This window comes from Lonchura striata, unplaced genomic scaffold, assembly GCF_046129695.1.
Source record: "Lonchura striata isolate bLonStr1 unplaced genomic scaffold, bLonStr1.mat Scaffold_85, whole genome shotgun sequence".
In the NCBI taxonomy this organism is placed as follows: domain Eukaryota; kingdom Metazoa; phylum Chordata; class Aves; order Passeriformes; family Estrildidae; genus Lonchura; species Lonchura striata.
This window is the reverse complement of record NW_027461188.1, coordinates 2,131,568-2,158,505: the sequence shown is the minus strand read 5'-3', so window position 1 is coordinate 2,158,505 and position 26,938 is coordinate 2,131,568. Positions and strand designations below refer to the sequence as shown.

At 51.0% G+C, this 26,938-nt stretch overlaps 3 protein-coding genes across 3 annotated transcripts in view; 1 reads left to right on the top strand and 2 right to left on the bottom strand.

Moving 5' to 3' along the window:
- The window catches only part of LOC144248770 (uncharacterized), a 261,668-nt gene that overhangs the window by 61,208 nt on the left and 173,522 nt on the right, over positions 1 to 26,938 (bottom strand). The window lies entirely within an intron of this gene.
- LOC144248763 (uncharacterized) lies at positions 1,568 to 7,963 on the top strand. Its single transcript, XM_077790755.1, has 6 exons — positions 1,568 to 1,619; positions 2,391 to 2,468; positions 3,470 to 4,429; positions 4,774 to 4,828; positions 5,031 to 5,208; positions 7,931 to 7,963. Exons 1-6 carry the CDS (start codon positions 1,568 to 1,570, stop codon positions 7,961 to 7,963), a joined length of 1,356 nt encoding a protein of 451 aa, XP_077646881.1.
- On the bottom strand, positions 25,287 to 26,219 carry LOC144248762 (olfactory receptor 14A16-like). Its single transcript, XM_077790754.1, has one exon. It carries the CDS (start codon positions 26,217 to 26,219, stop codon positions 25,287 to 25,289), a length of 933 nt encoding a protein of 310 aa, XP_077646880.1.

Below are 26,938 nucleotides of genomic sequence, written 5' to 3'. Positions count from 1 at the left end.
ACCCTGGGAAGGCCACGCACACAGGGGACAATGTCACACTTGCCCTGCCCCAGGGGAGATCTCTGTTCCTGTCAGTCCCTTGCTCTCTCCCCTTTTCTCTTTCTTTCCATCTCTCTCTCTACCTCACATTTACTGTCAATAAAATCCACTTTGGATTTTGTCTCCTTAGCAGCTTAATTGCGGCAGAGGCATGCATCTCTCCAACAATTTTGTTAACCAGATTGTGACATTATTTTTGCACAGTGAGTTCAGGGCACTGTTGTCTGACCCCAAGCGTGTTTGACAGCAGCGTGGTTCCCTCCTCTGAGAAGGTTTTGCCTCTTTCTGGAGGATCTCTTGGAAACTTGGATGCAGCTTCTTCTGAGTGACTTTTGGGAGAACTTATGAGGAAAATGGCTGTTGTAGGTGGCCAGTGTAGAGAAAATATTTTGTTTTCCTTATTTGAAAAGTCTGTTAAAATCACTGGAAGAAAGGGATAAAATCATACCAGCAAGACTGGCAAGGATCATTCACCACGCAGTGAGGAACAAAAGGTTACTAACGTCCCACAAGAAGTCCTGCTAAAGTAGCTAAATGCCAAATAACTCCTGAATACACAAGCTTTGGGGCTTTGCCAAATGTGAGAATCATTTTCTCTTGCTACCTGTCTCCTTTGTGACAGCTGCACTGAGCTTTCCCTCCCTTTTAATAACCTGTATTGGGCTAAATGTCCACTTTTATCACAACCTGCCAGCAGCTGAGCTGGAGTTGTGCTGGAAGTGGTGAAATTTGAAATTGCCACAGAATTGCTTCTGTTGTCAGTTTATTAATGTTTGGGATTTGTTTGCATTTTCATCACAAGTGACTTGTGGGAAGAGCAAATATTCCTCAAGGCATTTTTTGTAGGGTTAAGTTTGATTTCTGGCAAGTTTGTTTAACCTGGTCCCCAGGGGATGCTCGAGTGGTCTCTGTGCTTCTCACCCTGGGGGATGCTTGGGAGGGGCTTGGATGGGTTGTCCCTTTCCCTGTCACTCCAGGCCATTCCCCAGGGGTGTCCCTGGCCCTGTTACCCCAGGGCATTCCCTGAGGGGTTGTCCTCATCTCTTTCACCCCAGGCTATTCCACAGGGGCTGTCCCTGTCCCTATCCCTGTTACCCCAGGCCATTCCTGAGGAGGTGTCTCTCTCCCCGTCACCCCAAGCCATTCCCCAGGGGGTCTCCATCATTCTCACCCCTGTGCCAGGGGAGTGCTCTGTCCCTCTCAGCCAAGATGTGCTTGGGCGTTGAAACAGGGTATTTTACAGGTTAAATTTAACAGGGTAGAAATCCATTTGGATTTAGGTGAAATGTGCTGTTTTGAAGTATTAGCAGCTTGCTAACATAGGTAAAATGTGCTGTTTAGTCTGCTAGCTCTGCTGCTGAAACGCAGATAGAAAATCAATCCCCACAAATCCTGTAAGGAGTTGCAGAGATGGTATGTTTATTGCAGCGCTGGACGCATGTGGGGATCGTTCCCCTTCAAAGGACATCAGCACCCTGTGTAAGAGACGGTCCCAACTTCCCCTCATTTTTGCCTCATGTTTGCCGCAATGGCAGAGACTGAGATCATGGACACCCTGATTGGAGTTCCGGCTTGGAGAGGTTATTTTTGCAGGTGTATTTGCTGTACCACCACAGACCACTGCTTCGAGCAGGGCCTGGCAAGGACCTGGCAAGGAGTGGCTTGTTCTACGCGCTCATACCGGCTTCATGATACCTGCTGAACCCACGGATTTTCCCACCTCTTGGCCAAATGAACTTTGGGGTAACTCTGGTGATCTCTCATGGAAGACCCCTGTAAGAGGCCGTCTGAAGACCCTCACTCATTTGCCTGCCGATTGCCACGAGCAGGATTTCCCTTCCCCCTCTGCAGTTCCGGCTTGGAGAAGGCAACAGTGCAGGTGTAGCCGCTGTACCGTTACGTGCTGTTCCCAACGAGGCCCGGCAAGAACTTGGCAAGGAGTTGGCAAGGACTTGGCGAAGACCCAGCGTGGACCCAGCACCGAGCGGCCTACTGCAATTCCTGCTTCACTCTCCACCTTTAAGCCAAATGAACTGTTGGGGTGACTCTGGTGGTCTCTCACTGAAGACCCCTCATCTGCCTCACTACCACCATGACAGACGGAGATCAAGAACCCTCTCCGCAAGGACTGAGACTGAGACTCCTACCACAAACAGTGGGCGAAGGGAGAGAATGACCTGACCTGTTCTTCTCCAGTAACTTCAATGGACTTATCCCTTATTGTGTTTGTTCAGCCTAGATGATGTTCTGTAAATACACTTGTTCCCCCACAGCAATTTCAATAGACTCTCATTGTTCTGCCTGCTCCCCCCCTTTTCCCTCTGTGGACTATAACTGGACCCCTGGGATAGGTAGAACTTTGGAGACTCTCCCCAACACAACAAGACGGATCCACATCGTCCGGACCAGTGAGGACTCCGCCTGTGTTGGTAGCTATTCCCATTCCCCCTTCTCTCTCTCTCTCTCTATCCTTTTTATTTCTTTTCTGAACCCACTATCGCATTTATTGTTTTGGCCCTTAATAAAGGTGCATTTGTTGTGATTAAACTGCTGATTGTCTTTTGCACTTTGGGATCGGCTAACGAACCATCACGACACCCCGCTATAAGCGGATCGTGACATTAAAATTGGCGTCACGGACAGGATTTCTGTCTAGGCAGAAGGGTGCAGGTTCTGTGTAGTCTGTAACAGGGGAAGGACGTTTCTTGCCAGCCGCACCTAGCCTGCCAGTACAAAAGACTGAGCATGGTCTGGAGAGCAAGGGGTAAGATTCAGATTTCCCACAGACTGCACATTGCCTAGGTGAAAAAGCACCCACACTGTCTTCAGAAATTGCAAAAGATCTCTTAGTGCAAAAGGCGGGATACTGTTGTGATTATGTGTGTGTTTGGACTGTCTGGGAAGGAAGAGACAACTTGAAGAAACTAAGCAGAGCCTCCCAGGCAGATTTTGTCTCTTCACCCACCCAGGGAAGTGAAGGGCGACACAGCGAAGTCTGTGTGCTTTGAGTAACTTACACTGTTGTTTTATGTGTGTGTTTGGACTGTCTGGGAAGGAAGAGACAACTTGAAGAAACTAAGCAGAGCCTCCCAGGCAGATTTTGTCTCTTCACCCACCCAGGGAAGTGAAGGGCGACACAGCGAAGTCTGTGTGCTTTGAGTAACTTAAGTTTGTACCTCCCTGCTGTGGTTTTGGTCCCTTCACAAAATGAGTGATAACTGTAACGATAAGGGTAAAGTTGAATTTTATGCTTTACTAGCTAAATACAATGCCAAACCTTCTCCGGGAGGAGAAGAATGGGCACAAAGTAATTGGTTTAATTTGGATAATGTGGTTGATAGAATATGTTCTTTACAACATGGTACAAAATTCAAACTGGGCAGAAATAAATCTATCTTATGCTCAGTTTTGGGAGCTTGTCTTACGGCAGCTGTAGAAACTCGCTTCCAGCGAAGAGGTGAGCAAGAAACAATAATAGACTCCCTTCAAAATTTGGTTGAAATTTTACAAAAACAATTACATGAAGAAAGGAATGAAAAACATTCATTGAGAAATGAGAACTATGCATTAAGAGCTGCCTTAAAAGAGGAACACGTTAACAAATCATCTAATGCTGATTCCTCTATAAATCCTGAGGGAAAGGAAACTCCTCACATTAACCAAATTTATCCTCACAAAGAACTTGAGGCAGTAAATAATTGTGGGGAACATTGCTGCTCTCACTTAAGACCTTTAATTAAAACAGAATATAACTATCTCAGTGATGATGATCTTGACCCCCACATCACAACCAAACACATACCATACACCGCCACTGAATTGGCTAAGCTTAAAAAAGAATATGGACGCCTCCCATATGAATCAGAAACAGAATATGTTTTCCGGGTGTCCCTCACTGGTGGCGATCAAATTAAACTAACTGAACAAGAAGCCAGTGGGTACTGGGGACATGGTGTCTTCTTAACAACAGGAGATAAACGTGACTCATGGTCCCTGACACAGCACGCGGCTTTTTGGGCCGGGGGAACGAACCCCTTGGAAAGGGGAGATCCTATAGCTATAATTAGCACCCCCGACCAACTCCTAGAAAGTGTACACAAAGCCGCCTGTTTGAAAATGATTCATGAAAAGAAATTAATTCCTGGCTTTGAATCCCCAATGCAATTACCTGTGAAGCCTGAACTAATGACTCCTTTAATTCGTGGGCTTCCAGAAACACTCAAACCTACTGCCATAGCCTTACAGAAAACTATCATGACATTAAGCCCTACAGAAAAACTAGACAGATTTCTTGGTAACCCCACTAATCGCACTGGATCTACTGGTCCTACCTTTACTCCATCCTGCTCTCCATTCCAAGCTGTAAATTCACAAGCCAGTTCACCTGGCAGTAATCATAAAATTTGGACATGGGGTGAAGTTGCAGAGGATTTGATCAATTATTGTAGAAAATATGGACCTGTAAAAACCCCGGAAGAGAAACCAGAAAAATCAGAGAAAACAAAAGGGATTCGGTCTATTGGGACTCCTTACAGTAAAAATCCAGAAAAGGGAAAACAGAACCCTAACCGCCAGCATTGGTGGTCACTGGGAGTCCAAAAGGGGGTCCCCAGAGAAGTGATGGATGGTCTGCCCCTTGATAAATTACAGAAAATAATAACTAATTGGCGCTATCGAAAATCAAATCCATCCGTTCAACCCAGTACACACCCTAGTGCACCCTCTCTTCCTCAGAACATGGGCAGCGAACCAACTCTCCCTCAGCCTCTCCTTCCTCTCCTGAACACGGGTAAGGAAACAACTTTCTCACTGTCCCTCCTGCAAAACAGGGGCAGTGGACAAAAACTAACCATATCACAGCTTTCCTCTCAGAACTCAGGCTGTGACCCAAAATTAACATTCTCCCAGTTTCTCTCTCAAAATCCAGGCAGTGAGTCATCTCTTTCTCAGCCTTTTCCTCAAAATCTGAGCAGAGATTCCTGTGGTTTCAGAGACACTGAGAAAAGGTACGCTACCTGGGAGAAGGGATTGTTTGTGGTCAGCCTGGCTCTCATTGAAGTGGAAAGACTTGCACTACAACTACCAATTGTATTGAGAAGCCCTTTCAATGATATTAAGACAGTCACTACTGGGACCCTCCCTCCTGATGGGGTGGCCCAGAGGGCCTCGGTAAGAAAGTGGTATGCTCAGATTGAACATTACTGTCACTTCTTCTCAATAACAGATGGAGTTGTGAAAAATTTGGCAATACAAGAAACTGAGAGCTTGGATAGCAGCCAGGACACACCTGCCTCTGTAATCAAAATGGCCCCTCCTTTTTCCCCCAAACAATTGGCAAGTTCTTGGTTCACTGAACTAATTAATACTGAGGGAGAAGGCAGTGCTCGGGTTGGGGAGCTGATAGCTGTTTGGAGTGCTTTTCAACGTAAGGTACAGAACATCTCTCTTGTCTCTATCTACACTGACTCCTATGCTGTGCACCAAATGATCCTGATAATCCAGCACATTACCCTGGCCAAACTGTTCTGGTGGATATCCCTTACTACAGGGCTGGTACCACTTGTGCTAAAACCCCCTTGGAATGAATGTGCATGGAAAGCCTCTGGTGCTCTAGGGAAAGAACATTGGATAAATACATGCTGGATAATTCCATCATTCTAACCTTTTCTGCTTCTCGCTGGCAGGAGTCTGTTGTGTTTACTTTTACAGAAGAACTCTGAGGGACATGAAGACCACCTAATCCATGATAAAACTGGTAATACTTTCCTGCATCCTACCACAACCCCAGAGCCAGAAATCAGCTGAGTGTTTGTGGCCTGAAATAATTGTGGTAGCATGCAGAAAAAGTGAAAAGATCTCTTTAAGCACAAAAAGGTTTGTACGCACCAAAGCGTACAGGATTGTTGGCACAATTTAACATTAACACAAACTGCAGAAGTAGTTTGTCTTCGGTTCAAAAATACTGAAGGACTTTCTTTTAAATTTATTCATACCACCACCACCACTCAAACCCAACCACCAGTTATGCTTACCCCGAAAATTTCTAAAGTTGGACCATATATAATTAGGGAAACTGGCCAACAACAGATATTGTTCAATCCGGCATGGTCTCTTAAACAAGTTAAATTGCTAATGCAAAGCAATGTCTCTGAAATTCAGCCAGCTTGTTCACCTTTCTTGCAAACTTCTTTCCACGGTTGGACGACCTGGTTGCGACAGTGGAACCCTTCTGAAACACGGATGCCAAGAGACATAACTGGAGTTGTGGGAACAGGATTGGGAATTCTAAATAGTATTAAGATTTCCAATCCTGGTGGAATTTGGTGAACTTTATTTATGATCCCACCACAAACTTAGCCACAGCTTTTGTGTTAACCATTCGCAATGCCTCGGTGCATTCAATATTCCCCATTATTGCATTAGGATTAAATCATGATGGAGCCACTCTCTATCCTTCCGAGCATAGAGAATGGGCCCGACAAATTGACGGTAAATGGCAAACTGTTAATTTAGAATCCTGTATTGTCCGAGAACAACAAGGGTTCATCTGTGAAGGCAATGCAATTATAGCTCAAGATATCTGTTTAGACACAGAACAAAATATCTGTCACTTTGAAATCCATCCTAACAAAACTTCTAAAACATTCCTTGTATATATAGGAAATGGATGTGCATGTTTTAGAACTGCTTGTAATACAGTGTATGTAGAAGACACAGTAGTAGATACTAAAAACCATTCAAATTTTTGTGCTTGTAATTTCACTAAAATTTCTGGATGTGATTTTTCGTTTGAAACTCCAGTTACTTCATATCAACTTTTAGAGTCCAATTACACGCTGATTCATAAGCTATTGCCTACCCCCATTGGAATGAATCTTACTCTGGTGAGGCAATTGTTGCTTCACCAGGATTTAATTGAAATCTTAGGAAAAATCAAGGAGAACGGACAGAAAACATTGGTAACTGTTCATCATGATGTACAAGAAATACATCGGGTTATAGAAAGGGTGAAAAGTGATGCTGAACACAGGTGGTGGGATACACTTTTTGGGTGGTCACCTACTGCTACAGGTATCCTGAACAAATTGTGTCATCCCATTGTTGTCCTTTTGATTTTAGTTTTGATTGGTTTTGCTTTATCAGCAATCTTGTTTGTCATAAATTGGAGAATGATAAAACGATTAACAAAATTGACAGCTATAATTAATGCACACCACCTGGCCAATGTGCTTTATACTGTAGACATCCCCAAAACTATAGACACAAAGCAATTATAAAATTAGAAGATGATTTGTTTTAGTCACTTAGAAAACCTGATTTGAGTTTTTATATTGGTTTATTAAAAAAATTGTTTATTATTAATTAATATTGATTATATTGCTTAATGTTGTTTCAATTTATACTAATTATTGTTTTAGTATTTTCCCTGTTCTCTTTTCCTCTCCTTTTCCTTTTTTCCCTTCTCTGGGATATGCTGCCAACACTAGACAAGTCCTGAAGACTTCACAACAACACTACGAAACCCTGCTGAACATCTCTCGAGGGCAATCGTCAGTCACGGGGTGGTGTAAGAGGCCGTCTGAAGACCCTCACTCATTTGCCTGCCGATTGCCACGAGCAGGATTTCCCTTCCCCCTCTGCAGTTCCGGCTTGGAGAAGGCAACAGTGCAGGTGTAGCCGCTGTACCGTTACGTGCTGTTCCCAACGAGGCCCGGCAAGAACTTGGCAAGGAGTTGGCAAGGACTTGGCGAAGACCCAGCGTGGACCCAGCACCGAGCGGCCTACTGCAATTCCTGCTTCACTCTCCACCTTTAAGCCAAATGAACTGTTGGGGTGACTCTGGTGGTCTCTCACTGAAGACCCCTCATCTGCCTCACTACCACCATGACAGACGGAGATCAAGAACCCTCTCCGCAAGGACTGAGACTGAGACTCCTACCACAAACAGTGGGCGAAGGGAGAGAATGACCTGACCTGTTCTTCTCCAGTAACTTCAATGGACTTATCCCTTATTGTGTTTGTTCAGCCTAGATGATGTTCTGTAAATACACTTGTTCCCCCACAGCAATTTCAATAGACTCTCATTGTTCTGCCTGCTCCCCCCCTTTTCCCTCTGTGGACTATAACTGGACCCCTGGGATAGGTAGAACTTTGGAGACTCTCCCCAACACAACAAGACGGATCCACATCGTCCGGACCAGTGAGGACTCCGCCTGTGTTGGTAGCTATTCCCATTCCCCCTTCTCTCTCTCTCTCTCTATCCTTTTTATTTCTTTTCTGAACCCACTATCGCATTTATTGTTTTGGCCCTTAATAAAGGTGCATTTGTTGTGATTAAACTGCTGATTGTCTTTTGCACTTTGGGATCGGCTAACGAACCATCACGACACCCCGCTATAAGCGGATCGTGACAACCCCTCATCTCTCTCGTGACCACTGTGACAGACAGAGATCGAAGCCCCTCCCAAGGACTGAGACTGAGACCACCACCACAGGGAGGAGGGCTGGCCTGATCAATGTGAGATGTTTCCCAGGTGTGGTTGATGGACTAAGAAGACAATGTTTCTTTTTCACAGCCGAAAACATGACCTGTTCCTCCTCGGTGGCTTCAATGGACTTATTCTTCATTCTACCTGTTCCCCCTCAATGACTTCAATAGACTTTCATTTTCTTTTGCCTGTTTCCCCCACTTAGACAGAGGACCATGAAAGACCCCTGAGATTACCAAGATTTTGAGATTCTCCCTGACACAAGAAAATAGATTGTCATTGTCTGGACCAGAGAGGATTTTGTCTGCCTTGGAACCTATAATCCCCTTTCCCCTCCTTTTCTTTCTATCCTTTATTTCCTTTCTGTCCCCTCCATTGCATTTGCTGTTGGCACTCTATAATAAAGGTGCATTTGTTGTGATTAAAGTGATGGTCCCCTGCTGTTTGCCTTTTTGCACTTTGGGGATTAGTAAATGAAATATCATGACACCCTGCTCCTCCAAACGGATCTTGACACTCCCTCACGGGATTGGGACCTGCGGGCAGGGTCCCTTCCTACCCCAATAGATCCGGGATTCTGTCAGGGACTCGCTTCCCTTTCCTTCTTCCCTCTGCTTCCAGCTGTGAATGTGCCAGAAAATGCCCAGCAAATCCACCTTTGCTGTGTGCTTTGGGAGCTCACACAGCTGCTGCACCTTGTCCCCTGCCCTGCACAGCTCCTTGGGAGGCACAGCAGGAGCAGCACCCTGAGAGCCTCAGGAATGCCCCTATGGGATCCATGTCACACACTCCCAGGGTCTGGAATTCCAGTTCCCAGCCAGGAAAAGATGTTCCTGCCCTTGAAGGCAAAGCTCTTAACAAGGACCCAAAAGACAAGTGGAGCAAGATCCTACAGTGACATTTCACTGCCAGCCTTCATAACTTCACCCATGGTTGTTGTAGCTCATGGATTGGGAATGAAATCAGGGCAGGGTCTTTTGTAAGAGCTGCCCTGGGTCAAGGGAGACACTGAGAGAGAAACAGAGCAGGTGAAGGAAGGCAGGAGAGAAAGGAGGACACAAACACAATCAGCTGAGAAGGTAGCACTCTGAAAACAGAAATGCCATGGACTGAAAATGAATAGGATGAAAAGAAATAATTTTGTATCTTGTATTTCCAATCAAAACACAATTTCCTCACTTTTTCACCAACCTCCTCCTGGTGTCATTCAGCAGGGCTGTCAGAAAGTTCTTCATTCTGAGCGGATGCTCCAGGCTGCAGCCACAGGAAACAGGGAATGGGGATTTTCCTACTCCTGGGGAGTTTGACATCCTCAGCTGAGGAGAGAAGGAGGCAGCAGCAGAAAAGGACAGCTGGGCTTCACCCTTCCACAAGAAAGAGGAGGGGAAAAATCTCTCATCATGTTTGCAGCTGCTCCCACAGGAATGTGAGGGCTGATCCCAGAGCCCCAAGGATCACATTCAGGGCAGCCCTCAGGGAATGTTCACCTGGTATTGGGGGGCTGCATGGGAGCACCTTGATCTTGGAGCACCCAGCTGCCCCCCATGTTTGGAGGTGCCTGAGGAGGGCTGGGACAATGCCAGGGACATCCTGCAGTGACATCCCCCCTGTCCCACTCTGTGTGTGCTCAGTCCCAACCCTGACCCTGATCCTGGTCTCAATCTCACTCCACGGTTAGACACACTCAGAGTTCCGTATTTAATCTCAGCCCAGTGCCAAATTTATCTAGGCCCAGACCCAATCCCAGCCTCAGCCCTAAAGCCAATCCCATGTTTTGCCTTAACCCCAATCCCAGCTCTAATCCAAATCTCAGCCCCAACTCCAACCCCAGACCCAATTCCAGCCCTTTCCTAAATCCTCAGCCCCAAACCAAATCCCCAGGTTCAGCCCTTCTGGGGGTTTGGGGGTGTCTCTGTCCCTCTGACCCCAATGATGTTTGGGTGGGGTCACACCAGGGCTGAGAGGGACAGAGACCCCCCAGCCTCCCCAAGGATGAGAAGGTCGAAGAGCCCCCCCAGCCCCGAGCACCCTCAGCGGTGAGAGGGACACAGAGCCCCTGGTCCCCAGCCCTGCACAAACTTTCCCTAAGGTCAGAGGGATGGAGACCCCCTGAGCATCCCCCAGGGTGAGGGGACAGAGACCCCTTGAATATCCCCTGGGAACCAGACAAAATAAACTTGCAGAAATCAAACATAACTCTGCATAAAGTACTTTGATGAATATTTCATTTTCCCACAAGTCACTTGTGATGGAAATGCAAACAAATCCCAAACATTAATAAACCAAGAATAGAAGCGATTCTGTGGTAATTCCAAGTTTCATCAGTTCCCATGCAGCTCCAGCTCAGCTGCTGGCAGGTTCAAATAAAAGAAAAGTGAAAATTTGGCTCAATACAGATTATTAAAAGGAAGGGACTGCGCTGTGTAGCTATGACAAAGCTGACAGGGAGGAAAAAGATATTGATTCTCATATTTGGACAAAACCTCCAAACCTGTGAATTCAGGAGTTATTCAGGAATTTAGTTAGAGCTGGGCTTCTTGTAGGACTTGTCAGTCTTGCTGGTATGATTTTATCCCTTTCTTCCAGTGATTTTAACAAACTTTGCAGGGAAGGACAAGAAAATATTATCTTTAAACTGGCCACCTACAACAGCCATTTTCCTCATAAGTTCTTCCATAAGTTGCTCAGAGGAAGCTGCATCCAAGTTTCCAAGAGATCCTCCAGAAAGAGGCAAAACCTTCTCAGAGGAGGGAACCACGCTGCTGTCAAACACGCTTGGGGTCAGACAACAGTGCCCTGAACTCACTGTGCAAAAATAATGTCACAATCTGGTTAACAAAATTGTTGGAGAGATGCCTCTGCCCCAATTAAGCTGCTAAGGAGACAAAATCCAAAGTGGATTTTATTGACAGTAAATGTGAGGTAGAGAGAGAGATGGAAAGAAAGAGAAAAGGGGAGAGAGCAAGGGACTGACAGGAACAGAGATCTCCCCTGGGGCAGGGCAAGTGTGACATTGTCCCCTGTGTGCGTGGCCTTCCCAGGGTGGGGGTTTTACACCTGAGCCAGTTTGGGTAAGGGGGGTGGTGTTCACCCCCCACCCCGAGCAGGGATTGCCTCACTGTTTCAGGTTACAATGTCAGATGTAACCAAAAGTGTTTTCAGTCCCCATCTCCAAAAACTGTTATCAACAGGTGGGGCAGTGTTCTTTATCTCTTCCATGGCTCAGCCCTGATAACGCCCTCCAGGGGCCATCTTCTCTTAATAGGCCATTGAGTGTCACTGCAGCACTGATAAAATTCCATCATCCCATTGTGGGATGCTCCGCCCAGGGGGAGGAACCAAGCATTCCTACCTGGATATAATCTCACCCTTGCAACACCACGATCACCTTGCCTGCTGCATTCCCAGAGGACAAGAGCTCCATAAGCACCACTGGACCTTCAGAGGAAGACCAGACCCTTCTACAGGATCACCGCTTTGACAGAATCACGTTCATCACTCCAGCCGGACTGCAGCCACCATTTCATCAGCCTGCTACCACCACCCTGATTATCAGGGTGTCAGGTTATATCCTGACTCTGTGAGTTTAAACCAGTCTTTCTGAATCATAGCTTTGATCTTAATTTTCCTATTAAATTGTCCTTCTGGCTTAGACTCTCTCCCAGGTTTGCTTTGAAACCAGTACAAAACTCACTGTGCTCATCCCTTGTTTTCCTTTCAAAACAGGATTTCCCATCTCCAAATATCTTCCAGATGGAGGAGGAGGCTGCGAGGAAGAGGAAGATGCCCTGGGATGCCCAGGCAGGTGAGGAGGAAGTCAGTGCCCCTTTCCCCCTCTCTCCTGCTCCATCTCCCAGCCCAGCCTGGCCCCCAGCTGCAGGACAGCCCCGCTACCGGTGTCCTCCTGCCGGGGATGCACTGGGGGGATCTCCCTGCCCTTCCCTCTGGCAAATCCCATCCTCTCCTTGTCCTTCCTCCCCCAGAGCAGGAGCTGCAGATGGAGACCAGGAAGGACAAATCCCCGCATCAGAACCTCATGGAAGAGGCCATTTTGACTGGCTCCATAGCACAGGAACCCAACGGGGAGGAAAAGCCCCAGAGATCCCGCAGGAGGAGGGGCTGCAAAACCAGCCCAAGGTCATCTGAGGAGGAAAGACACACCCAGTGTCAGGAAGGTGGGCAGAGCTTCAGCCAGAGCTCAGAGCTGGTGGTCCATGAGCAGCTTCATGATGGGGAGAAGCCCTACAAGTGCTCGGAGTGTGGGAAGAGCTTCAGGCGGAAATCCCACCTGATCCGCCACCAGATGATCCACACCGGGGAATGGCCCTACAAGTGTGGGGAGTGTGGGAAGGGCTTCGGCTGGAGCTCAGAACTCATCATCCACCAACGCATCCACACTGGGGAGAGGCCCTATGAGTGTCCCGAGTGTCAGAAGAGGTTTAGGTGGAGCTCTGATCTCTGCAAGCACCAGCGGATTCACAACGGGGAGAGGCCCTTCCGCTGCCCCGACTGCAGGAGGGGCTTCAAGCAAAACTCCCACCTTGTCCGGCACCGGCACATCCACACCAGGCAGAGGCCCTATGAGTGTCCCCTGTGTGGGAAGAGCTTCTCCAGGAGCTTTCACTTGACTCGACACCAACTTAGGCACAGGTAAGGGAAGCCCTGTGAGTGCCCCCACTTCAGGAAGAGCTTCGTGCGCTGCTCCCACTCCATCCCCCTTTAGAAGACCCATGTTGGTCGGAGCCCTGGTGACCCACATTCCTTGTGATCTCTGATGAGAAGACACCTGGAAAGTGGTCTTCAAATCCTCCTGGATGCCCATAGACACCTGGATGAACACAGACCAGGAAAATCCATCGGGACTCTGATCAACATTGAAAATTAATTGGGAAAAGCTGTTTCTTTGACTTTAAAGCCCAAGAAATTCTTACCTGCTGTGTCACTTTTTCTTCTGGTGGCATCAAGCAATAATGGATGATCATGGAGATCTTTTCCCACCTGAATAATCTCCTTGTTTATCCCATCAGAACACCTAGAATTGGGGTAAAAATAAAGAAATCAATAAAAGAGATCTAAAGCTGAATCATTTTACTGGGATTTGAATGTGAATTTGAGGTTAAGGGGAGGATTTGGTTCTTCTGGGACCATCCAAGCCAAGGGACATGGCCATGCTCTTGTAGTTGTTCCCGCAGAATGGGTCCATCTGACCTCATCTGTTCTCCAGGAATTCCGGCTGTCTGTCCCAGTCCCTGGCCTGCGTCTGCCCAGTCCAAGTGTTCCCCACAAAATGCCCAAATTGCTGCTGAAGTGTCCTAGCTGACCCTTGCTGGGGATGTTCCTGTCCACCAACCTTTCCCGCTCAACTCCATGGAGGGCTGGGAGGGGTTTTAGGGACTCCTGGTTGGACTGAGAGAGGCTGTTGTGGCTCTTGGGGCCATTTGTGGTGCTGGGAGGGGGTTTGGGAGCCTGCTGGAGGTAACTGGGATATACTGGGAATGAGTGAGGTCATCCTGGGGGCAACTGGAACCATACTGGGGACTCTGGGGTGACTGGGATCGAGCATGCTGGGGGCAGTTGGAATATACTGGAAGTGCCTGGCACCATACTGGAGGGGACAACACTGGGAACAGCTGGGACCATTTTGGGGGCAAGTGAGGGCAACTGCGAGTGACTGTGTCTGTAATGGGGGCCACTGAGGTCATACTGGCAGTGAGCGGGACTGTACTAGGGGTGACTAGGTGCAACTGGGAACATACTGGGTGGAACTGGAACAACACTGAGGGGGACTGGGATCATACTGGGAGTGACCAGGAACATTCTGAGGGCAGTTTGGACCATGGTCGGTGCAACTGGGATATCCTGGGAGCAACTGGTGCTGCACTGAGGGTGGCTAGAAGTGGTTCTGGGCAACTGGAATTATGCTGGAAGCAACTGGGAGGAAGTGGGTGTGACTGGGAGCATGCTGGGATCAAGTGGGATATACTGAGAGAGACTGGGAATCACTGGGATCATACTGGGAGGGACTGGAACCACGGCAATGGCCTGGGCTGGGTGATGTGGGGCCTCAGAGAGTGCAGGGAGCATTGTGACACTGCGGGGCCTGATGGATCCAAGGGGACATTGTGACACTCTGGGCCCAGCCTAGCCGTGGGGTGTTTTGGGAGCCCCGGGGTACCCAGGGCAGCAGAGCAGAGCCTCTGGCTCAGGGGCAGCAGCTCCTCGGGAAAACCAGGGCAGGCAGCAGGGGATGCCCAGGGAGAAGAAGCCATAGCCCAGAGCCCCAAGGGTGGCACTGGCTGAGGGACGGGGCAGGAGGGAGAGGCCACTGCTGGGATGGCGCCGGAACTGCCCAGCATCACAGGGCCTGTATGACATTACAGACTGGGCTGTGTGACATCACAGAGATGGCTATGTGACATCTGAGAGGCTGTGTGAGGTCACTGGGGAGGTCACTCTGCCCTAGCCCCCTCCCAGTTCCCCCAGAGAAGTCCAACGCTGCTCATGCACAGCGGGTCCCCTGTCCCCCCAGGTCCCCCTGACCCTGGTGCTGCAGCCTCCCCCAGAGGATGTTCCACGAGATCGATCCCAGAGCCTGACACGGGGACGGGGGCCAAGGCTGTGGGGGTGGGACAGGGGGACAGGGACCCCCCGGCAGTGTCCCCGTGTCCCCCAGGGCCAGAGCCTGGGCCAGGGCTCCTTCACCCTGTGACCAATGAGGGTTTGAGAGCGCTGAAAAATCCCCAGCAAAAACCAGATTTAATATTAAAGTGACAGCAGCACAAAGTTCCTTGGCAAGAGTCACTCTACTCCTGACTGGGCACTTCAGCCACAGCAAGGAAACAAAGCAACAACAAAACCAAACAAAATCCAGGCAATCAAACCAGAAATGAATTGAGAGCTGTTCCTGTGTGTGTGACACAAAAAAAATGAGGGCAAGGATAAAAGGAATATGGCCCAAAACCTTAACAGACCTAAAACCTAATAGGAATTACCTTATACCTTTACCTTAATTTCTACATTAAACTTAACAATTTAGCAAAAGAACAGAGCTTAACAGTATTTAACCTAACTTATAACCTATAACTATGCAATTTAAAACAGGAATAACATTTAACAATATTTAACTTAACATATAACTTATATTAAACATATGAACTTAGTAAAAGAACAACTCTTAGCAGTGTTTAACTTAGCTTTGACCTCATGATTTAGCCTTAACTACAGGCCTAACTGGCTCAGTTGTGCAAGGCACTCAGACCCCTCAGAGAGCAGCATTTCTGCCACATTTCCCCAGCACAGGCACTCCTGTGTGCACACAGACACAGAGAGTCAGTGCAAGGCACCTGTGAGAAATTCCCCTGAGCAAAGGGAAATGCTCCCTGGGGATGCTTTGGCATCTCCCCAGCAGGGAAGGGTTGAGCCTGGAGGAGTGGGGGGATCGGCCCAGGCTCCCTCGTTGTTGGGGATCCCTGAGTGCAGCAAACGGGAGAGTTCCCGGCTCGGAGAGGCCCCACTCAGAGGGAGTCGCTGGCCCAGGAGAGCTCCAAGGGCTCCTTTTGGAGCGCTGTTTGTAGGGCCCCAAGAGAGGGGCTGCAGTCCCAGCCATGTTTCATCCTGGCCGCACTTGGCATCAGCAGCTTTCTTTGGCAGTGTGAGAACAGGGATGTTGTGCCACTGAGGGAACACAAACAGTTCCCAGGGCTGCTCCTAAAGCAGCCAGGAGCTGGCTGGGCAGCAGCAGTGCCTGGAGAAGAGTGTGTTTGTGCTGAGCTCCAGAGGAGCTGAGCCCAGGGGCTGCTGGCCAAGGCCGAGGCCAGCGAGCATTTCTCATCTGGCAGAGAGGCCTGAGAAGGGGAGGGGGGAATGCACCAGCACAGGAACCATGGAACCAAGGGACCATGGTGACACTGTGGCACCTGTGAGACCCACGGACCATTGCGACACTGAGGGGCACCATGGAACCATGGAGACCCTTATGACACTTTGGGGTGTCATGGGACCAAGGGACCGTTGTGACATGGTGAGACCCCAGGAAGCCAAAGGTCCATTGTGACATTGCAAGACCTCATGGAATCATGGAGACACCATTAAGAGACTTCGCAGCTTCATGGAACCAAGGGGCCATTGTGACACTGTGGGGCACCATGGAATCATGGAGACCATTGGGATACTATAAGGCCCCACGGAATAAGCAAAGCATTGTGAACACTGTGAGGCCTCACAGCACCAGTGAGACCATTGTGACCCCGGGGGTCCCCACATAACCAAGAGGACCATTGTGACACTGTGGGGCCTCGTGAAACCAAGAGGCCTTTGTGGCACTGCAGGGCTGCAGGGAACCAAAGGTCCATTGTGACACTGCAGGGCCTCGTGTCATCAGTGTTCCATTGTGACCCTGTGGAGCCAAAGGAGACCATTGTGACACTGCAAACCCCCAGGGTCCAAAGGTCCATTGTGACATTGCAGCCTCATGGAACAGAGGAGTCCCGTGTCATTGTGGGGCCTGGGGAACCACGGAGACCACTGGGACACTGTGGGGTCCCAAAGAACCAAGGGAACATGGAACAGGTCTGGCTGGTTTGACCTCCAGGGGCTGCCTGACAGCTTGGCACCTGCAGGGTCTCTTCTCACTGGGGCTCGGGGCTTTCCTTCCTATAGAAAAGAACTGTCCTTCTCCTGCAGGTGTCAATGTCCATATTGGGATTTCACCACCAATGTTGACTGTTGTGACAGACTGGAGGAGATTGCTGGCTGGAAACATTTCACGTGTGTGGGAGGAAGGGGCAGGTCCAGCCTTGCCCTGCCCTGGAACCCCAGCCTTGCCCTGCCCTGGAACCCCAATCCCCCCAGAGCCTCTATCCCAGCCCAGCAGTGTCTGCCAGTCCCTGGCACAGCACAGGCAATGCTCCACAGCCACCTCTGGAGCCCCAGCCCAGCACCTGAGTGACCAAATGACCCCAAGTCCCACCTGGGGAGAGGCCCAGGAAGACCAAGGGGTATTTAAGGCTGACCACAAGGCAAGCACACATCCTGACCCTACCTCCTCTTGGAATTTCCATCTGAACACCACTGGAATCCAGGAATTGGTAGCTGTGTGTGTGCTTCTCTGTATCTTTTTTGTCTTTCTCTGTCTACATTGTTCTATTTCAGTCCTCATGCAGATGTTGATTAACTTAAAATTGAACAGGCTTAGCGTTTGTGAAGTTCAATGGGCCAAGTTAATGCATTGCAAACTATTTTTTGTTCACTGAATATAATTTTAAACCTTTTACCAAAGTTTCTCTGATTTCCTAAAGTTGCCAGTAAAGGCTGCTTTGGTGTTTGTTTTGAGCTCCTGAGAATCTCTTGTTGGTATTTCTCCAGTGCATCCAACTCAGAGGACACACCAATTTTAATTCCTTTTAAATGTATCCTTGAGAGAGTTTTTTAGTGGATGGGGGTCAGGGCTTGTGTGTCCTGCTTGGCACAGCCCAGGCAGGGCTTTCACAGCCCCATCCCACACTCCATGTCCCAGCTGGAGCCGCTGGTGCCTCTGAGTTCTGTTGCCCCAGCCCCAGGGACGCTCTCCTTGTCTGCCCATTCCCCCAGGGCCTCTGGGCAGGGATGGCCTCAGTGGGGGCTGCTGACATCCTCAGCAACTTGGAGGCTGCTGCTGAATTTTACTGCTCCAGAGGCTTCTTCAGCCTTCAGCTCTTCAGTTCAGGAATTCAGTGGCCCAGGGCTCATTAACATTCAGAACACTTTAACAAGCCAAGCCTCTGGGAATAATGTAAGTTTTCAAATATTTTCTGGTTGATTAGACAGATTTCAGAAGCCAATTCAAAGTGAATATACTATATTTAAAAAGACCATGATAAGAGATTTTTCAGGTCCTGTTTAGTTTTTTTTTTCTGTTAATACAATGATAGTTGCCATCTCCAACTGACACTGAATCCAAGTACCTTCCCATGCAGTTTGAATAGATATGAAAATCAAGACCCTTTGTGGCTGACAATCCATCAGACACTGTCCCTACCCCTACCCCACCATTTCCCCCATTCCAGCCCTGGCACTCAGAGCAGCCTTGTGCAAATCTGAGCTCCCTCCAGCCCAGGCTGCACCTGCAGCTTTCAGCTCCTGGGCTCCAACTCCCACCTGCTTTCCTTGGAGAAAGAGCTGCCCGAGACACAGAGGGATGTTCATTTATTGCCAGCCAACAAAGCCAAGGGAAGGCACAGCTCCATCAAATGCAAAAGTCATTCCTCTGCTGGATATTAAATCCACTTTGCACAGCAGACAGTCTCAGAACAATGGAAAACACCTTCTGTGCCCAGCACAGATCCCAAGGTCCCCCCAAACCCTCCCTGTCCCGATTCTGCCCAGATTTGCTCTTTGCACACATATGAGTCACAGGCTGAAGTGAGGAGCTCCCTCCATGCCCAGAGGGAGGAAAAGAGGGAAAGTGGATGAAGAGCTCTCCTGTGCAGAGCCAAGGTCCAAGTGCCCCTGCAGTGGGAACCACAACTCATCAGGTTTGTGTCCTTTGGGCTCAGGGATGGTGACACTCAGAGGCACAGAAAGGTTTTTTTGGCAGAAAACACAAGTTGAACATTGGAACAGTTTAATAACCATCACAGCTATTCCCTCAGCTCTCTGTGATGTCCCAGCAGCAGCTGACATGTCTCCCATCCCCAAGGGATTTCTGTACAGGGATAGTTTTAGACAAAGACATACCAAAAAGTAATTTTGTGATGGATAAAAATACAATTACGATGTTGAGTAATATGATATTTATTTGAACTTCTGAAAGAGTGAACAACTCCCTGAACTCATAGCATGAAGCCTGTGAATTGAGAGGCACTTGAATGACCAGAGAGCACCTAGATGAGGAAATCTGGGAGCACCAGGAAGGACATAGATCCAGTTGGTCTAGTGAAGAGATGTCCTTAGACATGTCAATTTCAACAGGATACTGGAAAATCCTGAAGGAAGAGGGAGGTGATATAATAAATTGAATATTGGTGATGAAAATAGAAGACAAGATCAGTATTTCTCCTCATGCAATCTGTACACTTACAGGAAATTCCTGTTCCTGGTGGGAAAACTTTGCCATTTCTTAACCATTCTCAAGTGACCCAGATAAAAAAAAAAATAAATAACCATGTATACTATGAAATGTACAAGTACTAACATCTGTGCCCCTTTCCATACAGACATCAGCTGTGTGCCCATGAACAGGCAGTGACACTTGTGCCCTGAGGTGCCGAGCTGGGATTGGATCTCTCCGAGAGGAGCTGAGGGAGAGCAGAGCACCTTGCAAGCTGCAGGTCCCTGCCAGCCCCGCAGTGCTCCTGTGCCATCAACATCTGCTCTGCTCCAGTCTGGAACAGGGCCCAGCACGGTGCCGGGACCATCAGAGAGCTGAGGTGTGTGCTGGAATTCCATGCCCTCCCCATGGCACAGCAGCCCTGCATTTCCCTGCTCCAGCCTTGGTCTCCAGCACAGCCATGGAGGCTCTTTGGGCTCCTGAGTGTTCCTGCAGCCCCCAAGGGCAGCTGAGCTCTGCCTTGGGCACAGGCAGCCCTGGCCAGCGCAGGCCATGCTCAGCAATTCCTTGTCTGTGCCCGGCCTTGCTGCCAGCCCCGGCAGCGGCTGCGTGGCCCCTCGGTGGCCCTGTGCTGGCCCAGCCATGGTGCCACAGCCCCTGTGCAGCCCAGCCCAGGACAGGAGCATTGGGGCTGGGAACGGCCCCTGTGCCGTGGGGCCCTGGGCAGCCTTGGGGCTCTGTACCCCATGGCCTCCCTGCTGGGCAGCCTCTGCCAGCTCCTGCCGAGCCCGTGGCACCTGTGGGGCTGCACAGACAGCCCTGCCCGGGCTCTGCCGGCCTCGGGGCCAGCAGAGAGGCGGCCAGGGCTGGCCATGGCCGGGAACAGGCCCTGAGCCCCGCAGGAGGATGGAGCTGGGCCACAGCCAAACTCAGCCCAGGGCAGAGCTGGGCTCAGCAGCCAGGGCTGCCCAGGGCTGGCACAGACAGAGGCTGGCGCTGACAAATGTCCTGGGCCCCTCCCTGCTCTGTCCGTGCCCCAAGGGCACAGAGCAGCCTCCTCTCTGGGGCTCTTGCCTGTTTTCAATGCCTGCCCAGGCGCTGGCCCTGCCCCACAAGGCCTGGGCTGAGTCCTGCCCCTGCCCGCTCAGCCAGGCTGAGATGGACACTGATGGTTCCTGTGCCAGGCTCTCCCAGCCCAGCCCAGCTCCCTGCCAGCTCTGCCAGCTGCCCTGAGCTCTGGGCAGCACCAAGGGCCTCTCCCCAGCACAGCCCAGCCGGCTCTGGCCCCACAGCTCTGCTCAGCCCAGGCTGCTCTGGGCACTGCCCCACGGCCTCAGCCCCTGCCAAGGGCACAGCAGCAGCTGCAGCTCAGCCAGGACTCAGCCCCACCATGGGGGAAGGGGCTTGGCCAAGGCCAAAGGAGCTCCCTGGCTGCCCTGCTCCCCTCTGCCTGAGGTGCTGAGAGCTCTGCAGCCCCTCCTGCCATCCCATCTGCCCAGGGCAGCACAAGAGCCCCGGCCCTGGGGCCCTCCAGAGCTGCTCCTGCTCCAGGCCCAGGGCCCATCCCAGAGCTGGGGCAGCCACAAAGCTGTGCCCATTTCTGCTCATTGCTGCTCTGATGGAGATTGATCCTCAGCCACTTGGAGGCTGCTGATGAATTTTCCTACTCCAGAGGCCTTTTCTTTCTTAAGCTCTTCAGTTCATGAATTCCATGAGAAAGGCCTATAAATATTTGTTCAAAACAACCGAACAAGAAAAAACTCTGTGAATAATTCAAGTCTTCAATTCCTCTGTGGTGAATTAGACAGATTTCTAAAGTTTATTTAAAGTGAATATACAATATTGAAAACAATGCAGAGAGAATTGTTTTGTCCTGTTAGGTTTTCTTTTCCTGTTTATCAATTGATATCAGCAATGTCCAATTGATATTGGTCCCCAGCACCTTCTAATACAGTCTTAAAATATATGAGAATCAAGACGCTTCGTGGCTGGCAATCAATCACACTTTGTCCCCACTCCTTCCCCACCATTTCCCTCATCTAACCCCTGGTACTCCTATGGATCAGGAATGGTGTGGCCAGCAGGAGCAGGGCAGTGATTCTTCCCCTGTGCTGGGCACTGATTGGGCAGCACCTTGAGTGCTGTGTCCAGTTCTGGGCTCCCAGTTTAGGAAGGATATGGAGGGGCTGGAGCATGTCCAGAGAAGGGCAACATGGCTGGTGAGGAGTCTGGAACACAAGTCCTATGCAGAGTGGCTGAGGGAGCTGGAGTTGTTTATCCTGGAGAAGAGGAGTCTCAAGTGAGACCTCATCACTCTCTACAACTCCCTGACAGGAGGGTGCAGCCAGTTTGGGGTCAGGCTCTTTTCCCAGGGAACAGAGACAGGACAAGAGGACACAGCCTTCAGCTTCACTAGGGGATATGTCGGCTGGATATCAGGAAATATTCTTCACACAAAGGGGGATTGGGCATTGGAATGGGCTGCCCAGGGAGGTGGGTGAGTCACAATCCCTGGAGGTGTTTAAGCAAAGACTGGATGTGGCACTCAGTGCCATGGTATGGGTGACAAGGTGGTGTTGGGTCCCAGGTTGGACTTGATGCTCTCCAAGGCCTTTTCCAGACTGGTTGATTCTCTGGTGATTGTGACACTGCAGGGCCCTGGGGAAGCAAGGGGCCATTGTGACACTGCGGGGCCTGGTGGCACTGAGAGGACCATGGTGACATGTGTACGACATGGCACCACAGAGCCACAGGGACACTGTGACACTGTGGGGCTGAATGGAAGCAAGGAGTGCATTGTGACAGTCTGGGTCCTGGTGGGACCACAGAGGCCACCATGACCCTGCAGGGCCTTGGGGGACCACGGGGCCATTGTGCACTGCAGAACCAGAGAGAACCTTGGGAGAGCCTGGGGACAATGGAACCAAGGGGCCATTGCTCCATTGCAAGGACTCTGGGAACTGAGGGAACAATTGTGACACTCTGGTGCCCCATGGAACCCAGGGTCCCTGGTGACACTGCAGGATCTTGTGTCACCAGGGCTCCATTGTGACACTGCAGCACCAAGGAATTCAATGGAGCACTCTGAGGCCTCATGGAACCCCAGAGGCCACTGTGATCCTGCAGGGCATTGTGGAATCATGCAGAGCTTTGTGACAGTGCAGGACCTCGTGTCATGATGGGGGCATTGTGACACTGCAGGGCCCCATGGAACCGAGGGGCCAGTGCTGCGCCTCAGGGACTCCTGGAATGAAAGAAACATGTTGGACACCATGGTGGCCTTGGGACCAAGAGGCCATTATGACACTGTGGGAGCAAGGAGCACATTGCTGCCCTGCCAGACCTCATGGAACCAAGGATCCACTGTGACACTGCAGGGCCTTGGGGGACCACAGTGATTATTGTGACACTGCAGGGCCCAAGGATCCAAGGGACTTTGTGACAACAAGGGGTCCCATGGAACCAAAGGGACATTGTGACATTGGGAGGCCTCATGGAATCATGGACACCATTGGGACACTCTGGGGCTTCATGGAACCCTGGTGACACCAAGTTGTCGGGGAGTGTTGATCTGCTGGAGGGTAGGAGGGCTCTGCACAGGGCCCTGGACAGGCTGGATCCAGGGCCCAAATCCAACAAGGTGAGGTTTAACAAGTCCCAGTGCCGGGTCCTGCACTTTGGCCACAACAACCCCTGCAGTGCTACAGGCTGGGGACAGAGTGGCTGGACAGCAGCCAGGCAGAAAGGGACCTACAGGGTCTGATGGACAGCAGGCTGGACATGAGCCAGCAGAGTGCCCAGGGGGCCAAGAAGGCCAATGGCTCCTGGCCTGGATCAGGAATGGTGTGCCAGCAGGAGCAGGGCAGTGATTCTTCCCCTGTGCATAGCACTGGTTGGGCAGCACCTCGAGTGCTGTGTCTAGTCCTGGGCCCCCAATTTAGGAAGGACATGGAGGGGATGGAGCATGTCGAGAGAAGGGCAACAAGGCTGGTGAGGGGTCTGGAGCACAAGTCCTGTGAGGAATGGCTGAGGGAGCTGGGGTTGTTTATCCTGGAGAAGAGGAGGCTCAGGGGAGATAAGGCAGTGTGAGGGCACAGGTTGGACTCGATGATCTCAAAGGTATTTTCCAGCCTTGCTGATTCTGGGGTTCCCTGAAACCACCCTTGGAGCAGTTGCAGGAGGAGCCCTGGGCCTCCTCTTCAGAAGCTCCAGCAGCCCAGGTCCTTCAGCTTCTTCTCACAGCCCCAAAGCCCATCCTGTCAGTCCTGCAGAGCCTCTGCAGCTCCTCCTCACTGCCCAGAACAGGGAGCCCCACAGCCAGACACAGCAGCCCAGATGTGCCCCCCTGGCCTGGGGTGCCTCTGGCAAGGGAGCAGCACCAGGCACTGCAGGAGCATGCAGACAATTCCTGCAGCACTTGTGGGAGGATCCTGCTCCCCAAGGGATGTTCCCATGGTGCCAAGTCAGGAACTGCAATGGGGAGTGGGGCCAGAGAGGAAAGGGCAAACAGGGATGGGTTGTGTGCAGGGGAGGGAACAGGGGTGGGCAAGAGGAAGAAATTTGTATCAGAAAGAGTAAAGAAAGCAAAGGTGAAGCCAAGGAAATGCTCAGGGCAGTTTGGGGGTGGCTGCCAGGCAGCCCTGGCTCTGAGCAGCACCATCTCACTGGGACAGGAAACTCCCAACTGATGGGAACAAACTTTCTGGCTGACTGCAGAGGCCAGGACAAAGCTGAGTTGTTTCCCTGGCATCCCCCAGCCCTTTCTGGCCCCAAGGGCTGATGGCATTTGTGCTGCCTCAGGTTCATGTCCCCACAGCACCAGCCTGGGGGTGCTCCCACCTGCTGTGTGCAATGCAAACAGGGGCTGCTGAGCCAATGCTGCCGTGTCTGTGCCTGCAAGGATGCAGCACCTCTGTTAGCTGGGGAGAGGCCAGGGCTGCAGAGGGGGGATGTTGTTGACAGCTCCATGAGGACGCTCTGGGACGCTGCCCTGGGCTGTGCAGTGCACTGGGGATGGATCAGCCCCTGCTCTGCTTCTCCTTCCCGTCTCCCCCAGTTCCCTTGCAGAGCACCAGCCGTGCTGTTTGCCCCCAGCCTGCCCACGGCCAGCCTGGGGCTGCTCACGGGGGTTTTCTGTGCTGAGCATTGGCCTGGCCGTGTTCTTGAGAGAGCCTGGGCAAGGAGCCTGGAGCCCCCAGGCCCTGGCCTGAAGCGTCAGCACTGCCCCAGCAGTGCCCATGGCCTGTCCCTGCTGCAGCCCCGGCACTGCCACCCCCAGGACTGTGCCCGGCCCCGAGAGCACTCAGGCCCTGCAGCAACACCAGGGCCACCAGGGCAGCGGGGCAGGGCCACGGGAGCAGCACTGGCAGCACCAAGTGCTGCTGCTCCTGGGCACAGCTGCTGTGCCAGCACTGATCTGCCCCAGCTCTGCACACAGACATTGCTGCTGCAGCTCCAGAGAAGGCAACAAAAGGGCATCTCTGCAGAAAAACTGTGCTGGGACATCCTTGAGTTCCTTTAAAGCCAGCAAGAGTGCAGCCCATCAGTGACACAGTCTGTGGTCACAGGGAAGGTGGAGAAAAACAAAATGAGAAATGGCAAAAGTAATGGCTTTTCGTTTTGGGCAAGATTAAAAAAGTAAAACAAAGAAAAATAACCTCCAAAATGAAACCAACAAGAAGTATCAAAGATGACATTTATTACAAGTGATTTGTTATAAATTGGCCAGCATTTTAATGTTTCTGAAAGCATCCAGTCATCAGTGTCCACACTGCAGCCTTGAGCTCCTGGTTCCTCAGGCTGTAGATGAGGGGGTTCAGGGTTGGAGGCACCACCGAGTACAGAACTGACAGGGCCAGATCCAGGGATGGGGAGGAGATGGAGGGCAGCTTCATGTGGGAAACTGAGCCAGTGCTGATAAACAGGGAGACCACAGCCAGGTGAGGGAGGCAGGTGGAAAAGGCTTTGTGCCGTCCTTGCTTAGAAGGGATCCTCAGCACAGCTCTGAAGATCTGCACATAGGAGAAAACAATGAACACAAAACAACCAAATAGGAAACAGGCACTAACAGCAATGAGCCCAAGTTCCCTGAGGTAGGAATTGGAGCAGGAGAGCTTGAGGATTTGGGGGATTTCACAGAAAAACTGGCCCAGAGCATTGCCATGGCACAGGGGCAGGGAAAATGTATTGGCTGTGTGCAGCAGTGAATAGAGAAAGGCACTGGCCCAGGCAGCTGCTGCCATGTGGGCACAAGCTCTGCTGCCCAGGAGGGTCCCGTAGTGCAGGGGTTTGCAGATGGACACGTAGCGGTCGTAGCACATGATGGTCAGCAGGAAATACTCTGCTCCAAGAAAGAAGAAAACCAGAAAAATCTGTGCAGCACATCCTGAGTAGGAGATGGTTCTGGTGTCCCAGAGGGAATTGTGCATGGCTTTGGGGACAGTGGTGCAGATGGAGCCCAGGTCGCTGAGGGCCAGGTTGAGCAGGAAGAAGAACATGGGCGTGTGCAGGTGGTGGCCGGAGGCTACGGCGCTGATGATGAGGCCGTTGCCCAGGAGGGCAGCCAGGGAGATGCCCAGGAAGAGGCAGAAGTGCAGGAGCTGCAGCTGCCGCGTGTCTGCCAGTGCCAGCAGGAGGAAGTGGCTGATGGAGCTGCTGTTGGACATTTGCTGTGGCTGCACATGGACACCTGTTCATGGAGAAAGGACAGGGACAAGTCAGGAGGGGCTGCTTGGAGCCAAACCTGGGCCATTTCCTGTAGACTGTTTTGCTGAGACTCACCCATCCTTCTTTCTGCTCTGGGAAAATATTTGGCTGCAATCAGAGCACAATCACACTCCCAGATCACCCTGGGATAAACCAGACCCTGCCAAGAGCAGAGGGATCCCTGAGTATCTCACCCTCTCCAAAGGTCTCTGGGCAAGGTCTCCGCACCCCCTTGTGCCAAGGACACTCACGGCTCCCTTGGCCAACCCAGCAGCATTTCCTCAGCTGTGGCATCTCTGCACTTCCCCGTGGGACATTCAGGGAACTCCCAGAGGCTCTGGCACAGATCTGCACCCAGGAGGGCAGCTCAGAGCTGGAAAGGGCACAGCAAGGAGATCCCCGGCTGTGCCCATGAGGGGATCTCAGGGAGGGGCTCAGCTCATTCCCCTTTCCCATGGACTGCTTTGCCCACAGCCCCACAGGTCCCAGGGAAGCTTGGACACCCAATTCCCATGGACACCCCTGCCTTGAAGGAATGCCAAAGGAAGTGCCTGACTCAGCTGCTGAAAATGCAGAGACTCTCTGAGAGCCCCAGATAACAGTGACAATATCAGGGGAGTGCAGAAACAAGAGAAGATGTTGTGGGGCTGTGCCTGAGAGGGCAGGGCAGAGACAGCTG

What these genes read in the sequence shown, in the direction of transcription:
- LOC144248763 (XM_077790755.1), top strand. Translation starts at nt 1,568, where the DNA reads ATGGCAGAGACTGAGATCATGGACACCCTGATTGGAGTTCCGGCTTGG. An exon ending in TGGAGTTCCGGCTTGGAGAG is followed by an intron (nt 1,620 to 2,390) that starts GTTATTTTTGCA and finishes CCCCTGGGATAG; the next exon opens with GTAGAACTTTGGAGACTCTC. An exon ending in CCTTCCTCTCCTGAACACGG is followed by an intron (nt 4,829 to 5,030) that starts GTAAGGAAACAA and finishes CTGTGGTTTCAG; the next exon opens with AGACACTGAGAAAAGGTACG.
- LOC144248762 (XM_077790754.1), bottom strand. Translation starts at nt 26,219, where the DNA reads ATGTCCAACAGCAGCTCCATCAGCCACTTCCTCCTGCTGGCACTGGCA.